Source organism: Belonocnema kinseyi, chromosome 9 (assembly GCF_010883055.1).
Source record: "Belonocnema kinseyi isolate 2016_QV_RU_SX_M_011 chromosome 9, B_treatae_v1, whole genome shotgun sequence".
Taxonomy (NCBI): domain Eukaryota; kingdom Metazoa; phylum Arthropoda; class Insecta; order Hymenoptera; family Cynipidae; genus Belonocnema; species Belonocnema kinseyi.
Genome location: NC_046665.1, coordinates 109,300,992 through 109,318,100, shown reverse-complemented (window position 1 = coordinate 109,318,100; position 17,109 = coordinate 109,300,992). Strand labels below are relative to the sequence as shown.

Below are 17,109 nucleotides of genomic sequence, written 5' to 3'. Positions count from 1 at the left end.
GCTTATTTTTCAACACTAAAATATACATTTTCAACAAAAAGTAAATTTTCAACGAAGTAGTGTAATTTTCGACCAAAAAGTGTGAATTTTTAAAAAAATAGATTAATTTATAACTGAAAAGGTACGTGTTTATCCATGAAAGATGAAATTTATCTTAAAACAGATAAATTTTTTATTTCAAAACAATAGTTGAATTTTAAAATCAAAAAGACTAACTTTTAGAAAATTGTTGAATTTTCAACCGTACAGTTGCATTTTTGCTCGAAAAGGATAAAATTTCTTTTAAGACAGATGAATAAAAAAAACCTTAAAAAAATATCAGAATTTTAATCCAAAGAAGATTCTAGTTCACTTTCAAACATCAAAAACAGAATTGTAAACAATAAGTTAATTTTCTGCTAAGTAGTTAAATTTTTAAGCAAAAAGTATGACCTTTTAACAAGATTGTTAATTTTTTAACCAAATAGTTGCATTTTTGTCCAAGAAAAATGAAAAATTTAATAAAATAGGAGAAATTTTAAATCAAAGAAACAAATGTCCAGAGTTGAATTTTTCTGCAAAAAGATTTCAAATGATTTTTCAAAACAAAAATACGAATTTAAAACAAAAAGTAAATTTTCTATTAAATAGTGGAATACTCAACAAAAGAGTTAAATTTTTATCCAAAAAAGATGCAATATTTTTACTCAGAAATATGAACTTTTAAATGAAAAAGACCAATTTTCAGAAAAAATAGTTGACATCCAAAAAAGATTTCAGTTGACTTATCAGCAATAAAATATGTATTTTAAACCAAAGATTAACGTTCTAAAAAAGGAGTTAAATTTCTAACCCAAAAAGATGAATTTTTAATAAAACAGTTCAATTTATAATCAAAAATGATTTTTTTTTAAGAGAAAATTGTTAAATTTGTAACCAAATAATAAAGTTTATAACTTAAAAGATAATCTTCAGGAGAAAGTTCTTGCGAATTTGCAAAAATTACGTACATGAGTGAAGGAACCCCTCCCCCTTGAGCTGTTACGTAATTTAAGTATGGTCCCTCAAATCAGTAGAAGGTTAATTTTAACACCAGTTGATTGAAATCTTACCGACAAACTTGACTTTCCAAACTCGATGAGGCAAGAACAGAACCTCCTGAGTGAGTAGGGACATCTTCCCCACCATCTGACCAAAAACAGACTTGATACCATCAGGTCCAGCCAATCCTCCCTTGCTCCTCGATCTCTTGACCTGAATCCTATTCAGTTCAATCACAGGACCATGCTGTCGATCCCTCACCATCGTTGCTTGCACCACTTTCCTAAAAGTCGCCTCTTTGATACTATAAACCAACATCGAAGCTAACTTGTTCAATCCCAGATGGCCAGAAGTGCTAAACATCGCAAGATTCGGACAGAGCAACTCTGAAAAGTGATGCAGAAGAACAAGTCTGTTATGCAGAGCGGAGAAGGGAAGATCTTTAACCAGATCATATTCCATTGGAGTTGAAGCAGGTAATCTGCTATGTGTCGTCTTGGTGGTGCTCCAGGCTAATGTATGAGCACTACCACAAGCGACTCTCGTTATCTTCTTTCCCTGAAGAGCATGAACGATTCTCGGGCTCTGCAAGGCGCTGGTGGTACCATCTCCCAATTGGCCTTCATCATTGTCTCCCCAGGTAAAAACCTCTCCTTTATCTGAACAGGCAACGCAGTGCAAGGAACCAGTCGCTATCGAGATAATTTTTTTTCCCTGGAGAGCCGCCACTTTTCGAGGTCTTCGAACATGATCGTCTGTGCCATGACCTAGACGATGATAATCGCCCTTTCCCCAGGTGTAAACTGCTCCTGATCTTGTTAAAGCAACCGAAAATTGGCTCCCACATTCGACCTTGACGACTCCAAGACCAGCCAGGGATTCTATCTTCATCGGAATTTTGCAACCGTCGCTTCCCCCTCTTCCAAGTTTTCCGTAATCCCCGTCTCCCCAACTCCAAACGTTGTCATCGTCAGTTACACACAAAGTCTGAGCATCTCCACTTCCACAGGCGACGTCAACCACTATGTAGCCTTGGAGAGCTGCAACTATTTTTGGTTTTAGTTGGTCATCACTGTCCCCGTGACCTAGGCGACCGTAGCGACCTTTGCCCCATGTGTAAAGCTTCCCTGCCCACGTGATCGCTGCACTGTGATGTCCCCCACAGGCAATGTCAACTATCTCAGTTCCTAGCAAAGCGTCGATCAGTTTGGGTCTGTCATATGATAGTCTGTTTCCATGACCCAGTTTTCCATCGTCACCTTCACCCCAAGAGTAGACATGACCCTCGGAACTTTGAGCGAGACAGTGTTTCCCTCCGGAATTGACGGCGACCTTCTTTATAAAAACATGTTGGATTGATTCCAATAAGGTTGGAACCATCACTGAATCCGTGCCTCCTATCCCGAGACGTCCTACCGCTCCATATCCGGTTGAGTAAACCTTTCCATCTGCTGTAACTGCGAAAAGAGTTTGTTCTCCTCCTGCGAGTTGAACGGGTCTCAAAGCTGATAGACTTTCACAAGGCGATGGTAATTTGACCTTGGCGCCTTCTAATCCACCCAATTGTCCTCTGTGATTATGTCCCCAACCGTATATCGCCCCAGAACCGTCCCAGGATAAAGTCCAATCCTCGGGTCTTCTATTTAACCACTGAAGCAGCTGTTCGTCGTGTTCCTGCTTGAAAATGCTATGATTCTCGTGGTCTTTTAAATTTCCATCACCGTCTGTAATCATCTCATTAATCCGCTTCGTTACCTCCACGCAGAAGCCTTTTGGCAGAACGGTTCGGTTGATTAGAGACTTTGCAACTCTGGCCGCGAGGCAATATCGTCTAAACCAGGACCATTTGTGGATCTCTGAACAGCAAGGCATTGTTTCAAGTTCTAAGTCGCAAGCGAGGGCGACCAGAGTTTTGAAGAAGTCGCTGTGCATTAGCTGTTTCCCACCCCTCACGATTGGATCTTCATATTCATACTGTCTTAACAAAGCCTGAGGCAGGGAACCCAAGAGGCTGGAAAGTGCTGCATCCGGTCGAATACTAGGTCCACTTAGGTAAACAGCTTGAAGTTTCTTTAGAGCCCACATTCTTTGCTGGGCTGATAAATTACTGAGTTGACTACATTGAGCAAGGGTAGCTGCGAGCCTGGTTACAATGTCTTTATCTGAATTGATCAGAGTGTTATCCAGAAGACATTCCACCAAGGCGATTGACGGTTGGGATAAAACTGCTCTATCTGATCCAAGTTCGTGAGGCGCTAGAGTTGCGAGAATGGGATGAACAGTGAAGCGCCAACCCCAGCCATTGACGGATCCATCTGAAGAGAATCGCCATCTGAGTTCGTCTCCCTGAATCCTGGTTTCTGTTGCCCACTCGCTCCATTCCCTTCCAGATTTAATAGCAATAACCCTTCCGGTTCCGTCCATAAGAGTCAAGGGATCATGTCTCCTTTCAGTGGAACAGAGGCGATCAAACTCTATCCTAAGTGACTCGGCTCCAGGAATCTTGACATGCCCAGTGAGAGTCGTGTCGTCGATATAAGGATGAGGCGTCTCCTGCACAACAGACTGTGGAGTATTGTTCATACAGTTGGAATTGGCTGCATTGTCTTCTAGTTCAGTCACGCATAACTCCAAAAGCATATTTCCAATATGAGAATTCACTTTTCCCAAAGCTATCAACACCGATGATATTATTTCCTTTGCCCCTTCGCAGACCCTCTGAGCTACCGCGAGCTTTAAAAGATCAACCAGCATCCTTGCATCGTCTTCAGTCAAGGTTGAAGTAAACTCATCCAATCCGGAATCCGATCCAATTCCCTCTCCAACGACCTGAGCATTAGATGTCAAAGTTGCAGCTATAACACTCATCGCACTCGCAGACATCCTTGATGCCCTCGATGATAAACTTGCTGAACTAGACATTGATGGAAAGATTGCTAGGGGATATTCCTCTGATTCTGGGGTTGCTCTAGGACTTGCAAGGCTGATAGCCTCCGCTGCATTTGCTGGAGCTTCTCCCCCTCCTTGGGAAATTTCCCCCACATTTTGATAAACCGTGTGCCCAGTGCTAGCAGTCATGGCTCCCTCTGGTGGAGTATCAGGAAGTGCTGTCTTTCCACAGGAGGTAAGAGCTACATGACTCTGTAAAGCTGTTACTATCGCAATCCTGGCTTGCATTATATGCAAAGCCTTTATCACATGCTGCAAAGCTTGCTGTTTAGCAATATTGCTTTCCAAAGATAAAATGATGTGAGACAACGACGGCCTCACATTCTTAATTGTCGTGGTTACGTTTGATTCACCTGAATCCGTAACTCCTAGAATCGCCTGACCAAGAGGATCCTTTGTAGTTGGGAATGTCACTGGCTCTTGATTACTGGTCGTTGGTTGATCAGTCAGAACCCAAGCGACACTGTGGCTAGATCCACAAGCTACTCTGTTAACTTTTGCGTCTTCTAACCCATGAACGAGAGATGGTTTTCGGTTTACTATGATGGATCCGTTTCCCTGTTGACCATGATCATTATCACCCCAAGCGTAAACTTGACCAGCATCAGTAACTGCCAAGCAATGCAAAGCGCCAACTGCCACGTGGACCACCTTCTTGCCTCGAAGTCCTTCAACAACTGTAGGTCTCCTAACGTGGTGATCGTTCCCGTGACCGAGGCGAAAGTAGTCACCCTTTCCCCAAGTCCAGACTTCTCCGTATTTGGTGAGAGCCAATGAAAATTGTGCTCCGCACTCGACTTGAATGACTCCTAGGCCGTTTAGTCTATCTACTATTAAGGGAGTGTAACATCCATCGCTTCCTCCCCTTCCTAATTTACCAAAGTCTCCATCTCCCCAGGAGTATACAGATCCATCTTCAGTCAAGGCCATCGTCTGGGCGTCTCTGCTTCCACAAGCTACTTGCACAATTCTCTGTCCTACTAAAGCTTCTATTAATTTTGGTTTTAACTGTGTTGTAGTATCTCCATTACCTAATCTTCCATATTCTCCAAGACCCCAGGTGTAAAGTTCTCCATTGCTAGCAATCGCTGCTGAATGGCCCGATCCACAAGCTATGTCTCGGATCCTCTTTGATTTTAAAGCTTCAATCAGTCTTGGTTTGTCCAGAGACAAACGATTTCCATGACCCAGTTTTCCGTCGTCACCTTCTCCCCAAGAGAAAATTTTCCCGTCCTGAGTCAGCGCCAAGGCATGCTTTCCTCCAGAATGCACTGCTACTTTTTTTATTACATACTGGCTCAGGAATGGAATTGGTTTTGGTTCATAGACATTGTTGTTGTCACCCAAACCGAGTCGACCGTTAGTTCCTTCACCACAGGCGTAGAGTTTTCCTTCCTGGCTGACAATAAAGAGAGTTTTACTCCCTCCGGCGATATGGATTGGTTTCAACTTTGAAAGAACCTCGCTGTAGACCGGAAGCTTGATTTTAGAACCCTTGAGACCTCCCAGTTGATCTTTGTCATTCAATCCCCAGACATAGACAGCTGAATGCTGCTGGACATCACCTGCTCTTTGCGCGATCATCTGTTCTTGTACCACTTCCCAGTCAGAAGCGAGAAAAGAGACAGAGGTAGCTAATTGATTTTCGTAAATCTTTTTACGTCCAACGATCTGTAGAGCATGAATCTTGCAATCGATTCCTCCATTTCTACACTGCTTGATTAAAATTTCAATACAAGGGTAGTACTCTTTCATATCTTGTAGTAAATTAATACTAGTATCTGTATTTCTAGGTGTTATCGTTGACAGCTCTAATAAACTGCTAAAAGAATCTCCAGCGTTAATTGCAATCAACGAAGGTGTATAACTACTATCCTGAGGACTGATGACTATTTTCAAAGATTGAACCAATATACCAGGCAGCATTTCTAAACGAATCCAATGTTTCCCCTGCGATCCAGAACTCTGCCAATATTTTCCAGATCCGTCTACCAAACGAGTAGCCCAATTTTCTCTTGAAGATACACTCAGAGTTCTAATACACTTGGACCAATCTTCAATCAAAGAAGATTCGGAAAAGTCTTGTCTTTGATATCTTCCAGGCTTTCCGGCATAGACAGCAGCCGATCCCGGTTCTGCTATTCGATTAAACCCATGACGATGAGATCTTTTGGTATAGAAACAGTTTTCACAGAGGTTGAAATTTTCACAAGTCTTGCACTTGAACCTCGGTCCCGAGATGGGAGATAAGTGGCACGAATTGCAGGAGACAGCATGATGACATGATGGAACTCTTTCCATCTCAGCTGCACATCCAGTCCAGCTACTTTGTTGAGCAAAGTCCACCGAAACATCCTTTCCATTATTGAGAATTCCCGTAACGACTCCAACACTTGAGTGATTCACTGATCCCCACTTGTACTTTGGAACAGCTACTGAAGCCTTTACTCTGACTTTGTCACCTACTTTCAAAGCTGGTGGTCCAGGCAAAGTTGGTGGATGACCTAAGAGTTCAATGTGGATGAACCGAACCCAGTAGGAATCGCCCTTGTGTTGCCAAGCGACCTGGACATTGAGGTCATGTAGACCTTCAGGGTCGATTTTAACAACCTGACCCACGTCGCCATACTCGACTTCTTCGTAGGTTTTACAACAACGGACTAACATCCCAGCAGTCACATTATCACGAACATAGACAGCGTACTCATCCACTGATAGAAAGTCTGTTCTCTTCATATAAGTTGGTTGATTAATGGACCCAACATCATGAGTCGATGGTGAATCATCTGCATCGTCACTCGATGATTCTTCAGACTCAGTCAATCCATCAAGACTCGATAATGTCTCTATGTCGCTCAAGACTGTATCCGCATTTTCGAGCAACCAACCGACAACAGTTTCAGGCGTAATGTTACTCTCGCCAACACTCAGACTTTTGATTGCAAACTCCACATTCTTTTTGTGGAATCCCATCTCTGTTAGTTGCATTACCAAGGGACTCATTGGCAAAACACTTTTCTTTCCGGTTGACTTACAGTGTCTTTTTTGACTAGAAGTCAGAGAAATCATGGAGCAATCAGATGCTGGAGTTCCTGGTTCAGACCCAACTCCTCGATGAATCGGAGTATGTCTTAATTCTGATGCTAGATACTGAGAAACTGCTAAAGCAGCTGCTTCCAATTCTTCCTGCTTGAATATCGGCTTCAGAGGTTGTGGCTTCGTAGCCCTGACTAACAATTCTTGAAGAAGAGTTGTTCTATCACCATCGTAGTCTGACGTGTAACATTTTAATACTCGTCTTAATTTCTGTTGGTACTCAATCAGAGTCCTGCCTGCATTCAAAGCTCCGAGTTGTTGCTGTTGCATTCTTAATATTGCAGTGTTTACTGCACCGGCAATAACTGGCATTCCACCAGGTCGTTTGTCCATTCCGCAGTGACCAAGAAGTAAATTTCCCCAGGTTGACTGAAGAGTTTCTGTCATCAGCATCCTATCAAGATGGAACTTTTCAGTAATAGGTTTAATCCCGACAAAGGCCACTTTTCTTCTAGCTCCAGTTTCGTGCATCTGAACAACCAATTTGGAATGTTGAGTGAGTTTACAAATGGTCCCATTCTGTCCATCAACTTCCACTAATCCTCCTATCCTTGGTCTACTATCGAGGCCTCCAACAACAATAAGAGCTGCCATCACAGTTTGTTGAATACTCGAGCTATTTTCGCCTCCGTTTTCATTCATTTGAATATGAAAGAGTGGTCCATCGCTCAAGAGGTCTGATGCCAAGGATAATTTTGCAGTCAGGAAAGTATTCAGTGCCACATTCCATCCAGGAAGAGAGTGCAGAGATCGGATGAGCATAATGAGCTCTTCTGCCAGGGTAGAACTTCTAGAAGCTGTCAACGAAACTCGACACTTGTTGGCATGGAGTTCTGAGTTGACTTCAGCCTCACACATTAGAGCCATCTTACCTAGTAATTTAAACGCCTTGTTCAAGAAAGGTGTCATCTCCGAACTCTCAACAGACCAAGAAGGCAGGACGATGCTTAGGAGTCTAATCGCCATTATCTGCTTATGAAGGTTGGGATCATTCTCTTCCACAACCATGCTCAGAAGGAAATCTACCCACGCTGAAGTGCTCAGAGCTCTGCAAAGGCTCGTTGAATTAGCAATTGCTTTTAAAACACCTAAAGTTGCCCAGGTTTCATGATGATCTTTAGCTAATTGAGTCTGCATACTCGAATCTGCCTTGCTTGCTGTTGATATTATCCCTCGAAGAACAGAGGCAAGAGTCTTAATAGCTGAAGGTTGAACCCCCTTGGCTTCGATACCACAGGAAAGTAGAATCACCCTAAGAAGGGAAGTGGAAGCGTTTTTAAGATAGGTTGTAGGATGCAATTCTCTGATACTACCCTTGTCCATCTTATTAGTATCGATGGGAGAATCGCTGTCTGAATCACTTTCAGGAGGAGTTGGAGGTTCCGCCAACTTTAAATCATATTTCCCCTCCTTTCCCATCCGATAGGAATTTGTAGTTCCATTGTCCCACTTTACTCTAATCCACCCGTCTTCTCCAAGTTCTCCAATTACGGTTCCCTCTCCAGGAGGTGGACCATCCTGATCACCCCATTTCCAATCAACGCCTCGAATTACTCTCGTGTTGATTTTCATTAGAGCAGCCAACTCAATCCCGCTAAGTTGAACAGCCAGAGGCTTACTTTGGTGAATAATGTCTTCATAGATTGCCAAATGTTCCTTTGGCTTAGAAAGATCGTTCTGCGGTGAAGGACCAATCTGCCTCAATAATGTCAAAATACTCGAGAGAACTCCAGAGTTGATTAAGAGACCAATTTCGTTTGAATGCTGATAGTTCGTCAGCATTCCAAGAATAGTTAATATGAATCTCGCTCTTGGCAATTTCCTCAACCAAGTGTAGGTACCTTGATTTAAACTGCTTTTTCCACTAGCTTTAGGCTTACTCGATAATTCAGCTTGGATCACATAAGCTCTCAGTGCTTGCACAGCCCACAGAGTAACTTTCGCTTCAGCTAAAATCACCTTCAGTCTCAAATAGGGTGTTACCAACTGGATATTCTTTAAACAGTGGGTTATACCGTTTGAAAGTAATTTATTTTCGTGGGTGAGACCTAGCCATCCATTCAACAAAGAATATTTAACAGAGGTGATCAAGTAGTCCTTCTTCAGGAGCTCCTGCATTATGTTGAGACCTTCCTCTCGCATTTTTGCCCGTTGTATTTGACAGTACATTGCTCTCCGAAGTGTTTCCACATCTCCACTTTCTTCGGAAACAACAAAATTGATTATATTGGTGGTCAATTCGCTAGGGTCCATGACCAGAGGCTTGCGCTTTACTTTATCAATCAGTTGTCTAATGACATTTGTTATACTGGATATGTCTTCTAATTTTGGTGGCAATGTTGAAGAGAGCGTTTCGTCCTTTGACACTTTGTCGTCTTCAGATTTGCTCTTCACCTTTGCATTCTGGATAGATGCGTTGACTATATCTTCTGGCTTTGCTGGAGAATCCCTCGTTTTTCTGATGTCAGCAATGACTGTCTGCACAGATTTTTTGAATTTCGGGACAGTGAACAAAAGCTTTAGATCCCTCAGTCCTTTGATTTCATCACTAGTCGCTGGTCTGACTTCGTAGAGTAAAAATCTACATTTCTCCTGAGCTGGAGCACAAACTTCCTTGTAACTTCTATTCTGCTGTTGCCTCGTTCGTATTAAATTCCACTTAGTCTGATGAATCGTTCTCACCATATCAGCTAGAGGTTTCGTAAGCTTTACATTTCCTTCCGTGAGTTCTTGATCAACTAAAGAAACTGCTTGATAGCCGAGGGTAAGATGCTTGATGACCGCGGCCATCAGCAGACGACCAATTTCCTCAACTGGATGATCGCAGCAAAAGTCAACGTGAGAAAGGAGATTGTTTGTTTTGCAAAATCTATCAATGATAGTCAAAAACGATTGAACGTAGGTATCAGTCTTGTGGTTTTCTGCTAATGCTTGGATGAAAGCCGCGACTCTATCATATGTTAGCTTCTGTGAATCATCCTTTGTACAAATGGGAAGAGCTGGCTCAGTGGGAGAATTAGCTGCAGTAGAATTGGTGCTTCTGGCTTCACCCTTCTCTTCCTCGTAAGGATTTGGAGGCTGGAGGATCTGCAAACCACCTCTGAGGAAATTCGCTTCAAGCCACGCACCAGCCTCTTCTTCTGCTGGTTGAAGAGCTAAACTCTGTCGCATCCTGTAAGCATGGAGACCTAGGACAAAACTCGTTGCTCTTTCCATATCTAATAGAGAAAGACAAACGTCTGTAACTTCGATAGTGAACTGGGTGTTTTCTGGTTCAGGTTGGCAATACTGTCCCACGAAGCAGGAATCCATCATCCCCTGAGAAGTCTGCAAGTTAGAGAAATTTATCATCGTCGAAGTTGCGTCTCTGTTCACTAGCCTATTAAACATTTCCATGCTGCAGGCTCCCTCGTATCTGAAATCTTGAACATCGTAGACATTGTTGTTAATGACAACCCACAGACCACCGTCGCGATTGTGGTTCTCCAAATCCGCCCAGCGAATCAGGGAAGGCTCGTCCTGGGCGGAAGTTTTGCTTCCATGTTGGGGAGCGATGATTCCCGGCCAGGATAAATCATCAGCGTCATCTTTCTCGATCGTTGGAGCAAGTCTAATGAACTGATCTAAAACATCCAAGACGGGCGCAAGGACTTCCATCCAGTTCATGTTCAGAAGTAACATCGGGTAGTCTATTTGAAGTAGAATCAAGCAAACTATCAATTCCGGCAAGAGGGCATTTATAATATCACCCTTCAGAGTCGCCACAACAAATACAAAATACTTGCTGTTCGTTCCTGCGAGTTCAGTAGCTAGAGGAAGAATCTCCTTAACGTGGTTGCAAATCTGACAGATGTACTTCTTCAGCAGAGATTCGACTCCCAGCATTTCCTGATCGTTGGGATCTTCAGTTGTAGATATATTAATGCAGTGGAGCATCTGCGCGATCAGTAAACGTTGAAATCTTAGTAAAAGGTTCAAACTAGGAGAGTTATCTAATTTTGGAAATTCCTCGTTCCGATTCATCTGCTGCAAAGCTTGGAACCTCGACTGGGTGATACAAGTTCCGTTCCTTATCAACTGCTTGACGAGTTGGAAGAGCGAAATCGTCATGCTGTGCTTCGCCATATTGAATTCTTTAGCTTGTTTCACTTCTCCAGCTTTCGCGGATGCCGACATTGAGTCTTTATTATCCGAAGTTTCGGTAATTTCAGCCTTTATAGCGGCTCTGAGAGCCATTTCTAAACCTCCATCTGCCATCAGACTAGAAACTAATAAATCCGCCATAAACTGCTGACCCTTGTTGGTATTCGACTGTTCCAAATTGTTAGAGTTTGGCAGAAAGCCAGAGAGAGTTTTCGCTCGTTCGTTGGCAGTCGGGAGCAAAATACTCCAACCAGTTTGCAAAACAGCCTGCGCAGCTGACTGAATCGTCGCTAAAATTCCTGGACTGCTTGCTAGATTAACACATCGTTGCTTGAGAGAATTTAACAGAGGAGTAGATCCCAAACCTATGAACTTTACGTCAAAGTTGTGCGTTATCATCGCGTGAAATTGAAGTCTAAGCAAGTTCAGCGCCGAAACAATCAAGCATTCATGATCCTGAGTCGGCGGTCTTGACCCTGGAAGACCTTCACACGATTTGGCTAAAAGCGAATCAAGATACTTAAATGTCTCTTCGCAGATGTCAACTACAAAGGCGATTCTCTGCGCCACTGACCAGGTCGAAGTCGACCAAGCAAAACTCTGAGTTGGGCCACAAACTAAACCGATCACACTCTTGCTTGATAAACCCGGACACAATGTTGGTTCGGAAACCGTCGAGTTCAACAAGGGATCAATCTGTTCGTAGTCATTCCTTCCCCATCCGTAAATCAACTGGTCTTCCGTTAGAACCAAGATGTGTCCACTTCCAACAGACAGATCCCTAATCTTTTTCATCTTCAATGCCTCAACCAGTTTTGGATATCTTACATGATCCTCATTCCCGTGACCAAGTCGATATCCATCTCCTTTTCCCCAAGTATAAACTTGTCCATGAGCCGTTAACGCCGCAGAAAATTGCCCTCCACAAAAAACTTGTACTACATTCATGTCCAACAACTTGTCGACAATCTTTGGAATTTTTGAACCATCCGATCCACCTCTTCCCAATTTGCCGTAATCACCATCGCCCCAGGAAAAGACGATTCCAGAAGCAGTGACGCATAGGGTCTGAGAGTCTCCACTTCCACAAGCAACATGAGTAACCTTGTGGCCATTTAGAGCTGTAACTAGCGTTGGAACCATAATATCGTCGCAAAATCCGTGGCCTAATCTTCCGTAACTTCCTCGACCCCAAGTGAACAATTCACCATTTGCGGTAATCGCTGCGGAATATGTGCTTCCACAGGCGATAAAGGTGACACCTTTATCAGACAAAGCTTCGATCGCAGACGGTTCATCGCAGGAAATGCTGTCCCCATGACCAAGTCTTCCACCATCTCCGTTTCCCCAGGAATAAACAATACTGTCTTCCGTTAAGGCGAGGTAGTGTTTTCCATCAGAATGCGAGGCAATCATAGCCACAACTTTATCCGCGAAGCCGTAAACTTTTTGGGGATATTGGGTTTCCGATCCGTAAAACATCATAAAGACTTTTCCGCTCAACGAGAGAATCATCAAGGCTCTTTCCGTGCAGCAGAGTTGCTTCACTCCCAATTCTGCGATAGCGTCGCAGTAGAAAGGACAAGTTCCACTACCGAATTTTATTCCCCCCCAGGCTAAAACTTCCTGAAAGTTTGCCGTCTGATTCTTAGGAAATCCGTCGAGAATAACTGGCGGAAGAAGTGGTGCTGCTAATCTACTGAGGTGACACATAATTACCACTGCGGCTTTTCGTAAATCGACGGCGACTGTATCATCTTCCGGTAGGCGGAGATATTTTAGGAGAACTTCACAAGGTCCAGGTGACAGGCTGTCGTCCAAGCGACGAGATTTTGGCGCTGATATTGTGCTTAAGCGACGGAGGAGGGGAATCAAGGGGGCAGAACTTCCAGGGGGCATAACTCGGTTGTCTTGGTTTTTGGATTTGCCACTGAGGTGAAGAAGGAGGATTACGGAGTCAAGGAGACTTGAGAGAGTTCCTCTTTGGGTTGCGAGTTCGAGCAGTAAACAGAGAGCAGTATGCTGGTCTGTTACGGGAACTGGACACCAGGATCTTCCCGTAACGACATCCCTGAAAATTTAAAAAATATCCGCAGGGTCAATGACTTACCAAACAATCAGGGATCACAGCGGTACAGTAGTAGAGTTCTTAAATGCCCAAGCATTTATGTTGAGCAAATGCTTTCAAAAATATACTCAGCATTTAAGTTCGAATAGAGCATTTATAGAGCATTTAAGAGAATTTAATCATCAAATGTTAAAATCTCGAAATGGTCCATTCCACCTAAAATGGGTCCAGCAGACTCGAGCAATCTTTAAATTGAAATATCTTCGGTTTTAATAGACTGAGCTTAATTTTTTTTAAACTGTAGTAAAGAGTCCCGCAAAAATGAATATTGTAAAATTAAATATGAACATTAATTGCGTATAATAATCATTTTACAAAGAAGGAGAAAAGTTTTTGGGAAAAAACAATCTGCTGAAAAACACGTTGGTCCCTGGGACCCGTTCTAGCACTTTAAGGTTAAATCATGTAACAATTTTTCATGGTACAGAGTCATACAATATTTCGCATTTTTTAAAACAATCAATTCGAAATTTATACAGTTTCGCTGGTTCATTATAGATCATTTTTTTCAGATTGTAAGGACTCAATTCACTAATGCACCATCGATCAATTAAATAATTAAACAATATTGAAAACATAACAAGCAACTTCTTTCATTCTTGAATTTGAACTAAAAAATACCAATTTTAAAACAAAAATGAAAACGCTCCTTTAGGTGCCTGCTTAGCCAGTGTGAAGTTGCCAATTTCTGTCCGATGACGGTCAGCGGGCGCAAAAAGTTGTGCGCCCGCTTCAGGGGGCTCAAAATTTTAATGCAATTTTTTGATTATCAAAAAACTGTTCTTTAGAAAACGACAGCTCTTCCTAAAAGTTTGGGACATCTTTTTGACGAAAAGCCAAAATCCCGAGTGAGAAAAAATATCGACAAAATAATTCCCGACAATTCAAATTCTCGAAAAATTCAACGAATTTTCAATTAAAAAGGATAACTTTTCAAGAAAAAAAAAACAGAGAGAAAAATAGAGAAAAACAGGAAAGAGAGAAAATAGTTCAAAAATTCTGGATTTAATGTCACGCTCAGCCCCGAAATTGACATCAATACCAGGTTTGACTGTAGTTAAAGTTTGAACTGTGATAATAATTAAATTCTCAGCAAAAAAATTTAATTTGCTACAAGAAAAAAACAAATTTCCAACAAAGCAGCTCAGTTTTCAACCAAAAAGATGCATTTACACTTAAAATGATGAATCTTGAACGCGAAAAATTAATTTTTAACAAAAGGGTTCAACATTTAACCAAGTAATAAAATGTTGATTACAAAAAAGATGGATTCTGAATGAAAAATGTAGTTGGAGACACTAATTGTAAGTAAAGTCGTATGGCATACTGCGCCAAGCGTCAGTCTACTAGCAGCAGCTGCTGAAAGTGGAGGTAAAAAAATTGTGGGGTACGAAACACCCAGTGTGCACTTCGTGACTGAAAAAGTAATTTTGGAGCAAATCTTTTTTTTTGTAGAAATTTTATTGATTTTTGCTTACTTTCTAACGTAAGTATATCATATGAAGTGAAACATTTTTTTAATTCGATTATTTCATACTTTTTTTTCTTTGTAGATCGCTTATAACTTACGGCAGCACATCATGCTAGAGCAGACTGTGAGTACAGTGATGAATTTTCAAGTGAAAATTATTAAAATTGTGTGAGTTATGAATTTTTAAGTAAAAAAAAAACATTTTTTCAATAATTTTTTTAACAAATTTAAAATAAATAAATGGCTATAAAATCAACTCTGCCTTATAAAAGATATTTTTAACTATATCGGATAATTTTATTGTGACGAGATATTCGACGGGGTTTAAACAATACATGATTGAATACGCTGGGGTTTAGATCACCCACAATGCACTTTACCGTGATTTTTACCATATATGCACTTTGAGGGTTAAACAAAAAATACTAATTTTAATAATTAAAAACAGTTCAATTCATCAAAAGAAGACGATTTTTTAAAAATTTAATTCTAACTAAAAAAGATTTTTTTGCTAAGAGACAGAAAATATTGCAATCAAACTGGTAAATTTCCAGTAAAATACATGCAGCTTCAATGAGCTACTTTTGCAAATGAACAATCATTGCTATTGAGTTTTATAATGTATGTTAAAGAAAAAATCAAGTACGCTCGCGAAAGATTTCCCTGACTTTAAAAAAAATTCCCCGACATTTCTAGATTTTCCAGGTAGGGTAAACACCCTGTTTTTGGTTGAATTAACCTATCTTTTTTGAAGAAAATTAAAACCCTTTTTTCTTAAAATATCACGTTTTTCGTTAAAAATTGATCTTCTTTGATTGAAAATTCAACTACATAGTTGTTTTCTAGTTGAAAACTAATTATTTTAACTTAAAATTCAACTCGCACATTTATCGTTATAAATTTATCTTCTTACGGTGAAAATTCAAATATTTGGTTTTAAATTCCTATATTTGATTGAAAATTGAAATTTAATGGGAGAATAATTAATCTTCTCGGTGACTAATTCATCTTTTTGTTTTAAAATTCCTTTAAAATTCAAATATTTGGTTAAAAATTCCTGTCCTTTGTCAAAAATTCATCTATTTTGGTATAACTTAATATTATTGGCTTAAAATTCAACTTTTCGATTGAAAATTAGTTTTTTCTTATTTACAATTAATTTTTTAAACTAAAAATGTAACTGTTCCTTTTTTTCGAAAATTGATCTTTTTGATATAAATTTGATTTTTTTGGTTGAAAATTATAATATTTCGTTGAAAATTTACTTTAATTTTATTAAAAATTATTTTTTTACTGAATATTTAACTATTCTATTTTTAGTTCAAAATCTACTTTACTAATTCAAAATTTAACTATTTTATTTTAGGTAGAAAATTGATCTCTTGAGTTGAAAATTCATGTATTTGGTTAAAAATTAACATTTTTTTAGTTGAAGATTCATAATTTTAGTTAAAAATATACTCTACTCTTTCTTTTTTTAATAGAAAATTCAACTTTTGGGTTAAAAATTCCACTATAGGTCAAAAATTAATATTCTTGGTTGAAAATTCATCATTGTGATTAAAAATGAATTTCTTTGGTTGAAAATTCGTTTCTTTTTATTTGAAAATTTATATTCTTAGTTGAAATTTAATTAATTTTGCTGAAAACTCGCTTTTTTCTTAAAAATTGAATTTTATAACTGCAACTTGAACTATTCTATTTTTGTTTTGTAAATTTAACTTTTTTAGCCAATCATTTATCTATTATTTCTTATTATTATCACCTGATTTTTCAAACTACAAATTTAATTTGCCTATTTTTGGTTAAAAAATCATTTTTATAACAAAGAAATTTGATTGTAAACTAGTTGTAATTGATTTTTTTAGATAAAAATTCATGTATTTTGTTGAAAATGTGTTTTTTGGCAGAAAGAAAATAATTTCTAAGTATGCTAAAAAGATATAATTTGAAAACATACAAAAATATCTGTTTGAAAAACTACCGTTTCTGTTTCCTTAAATGTTTAAATTTCTTTCTAATGCATTTTTATCTATTTTTTGTTGAAAATTCATCTTTATTACTTACCAATTTAATTATTTGGTTGAAAATTTAATTGTTTTGCTGGCAATTTAACAATTTTGTTAAAAAATTGTTCTTTTTGGTTTAAAATTCAACTATTTTTGTAAAAACATCTTGAAAATTCAACTGCTCTATAGAAAATTGTTCTTTTTGGCTGAAAATTCAACAATTTAAAAGAAAATTTTTGCTTACTTGATTAAAAAATCATTCTTGGTTGAAAATTTCTTCTTTTTGGGTCCAA

General features: G+C 39.6%; 1 protein-coding gene across 1 annotated transcript in view; it reads right to left on the bottom strand.

Moving 5' to 3' along the window:
• LOC117179359 (E3 ubiquitin-protein ligase HERC2) overlaps window positions 1-17,109 on the bottom strand; it is a 67,872-nt gene that overhangs the window by 27,145 nt on the left and 23,618 nt on the right. Inside the window, exon 6 of the mRNA XM_033371059.1 lies at window positions 1,092-13,279. Coding sequence (XP_033226950.1) covers window positions 1,092-13,279 — 12,188 coding nt within the window. The remainder of the gene's footprint in view (window positions 1-1,091; window positions 13,280-17,109) is intronic.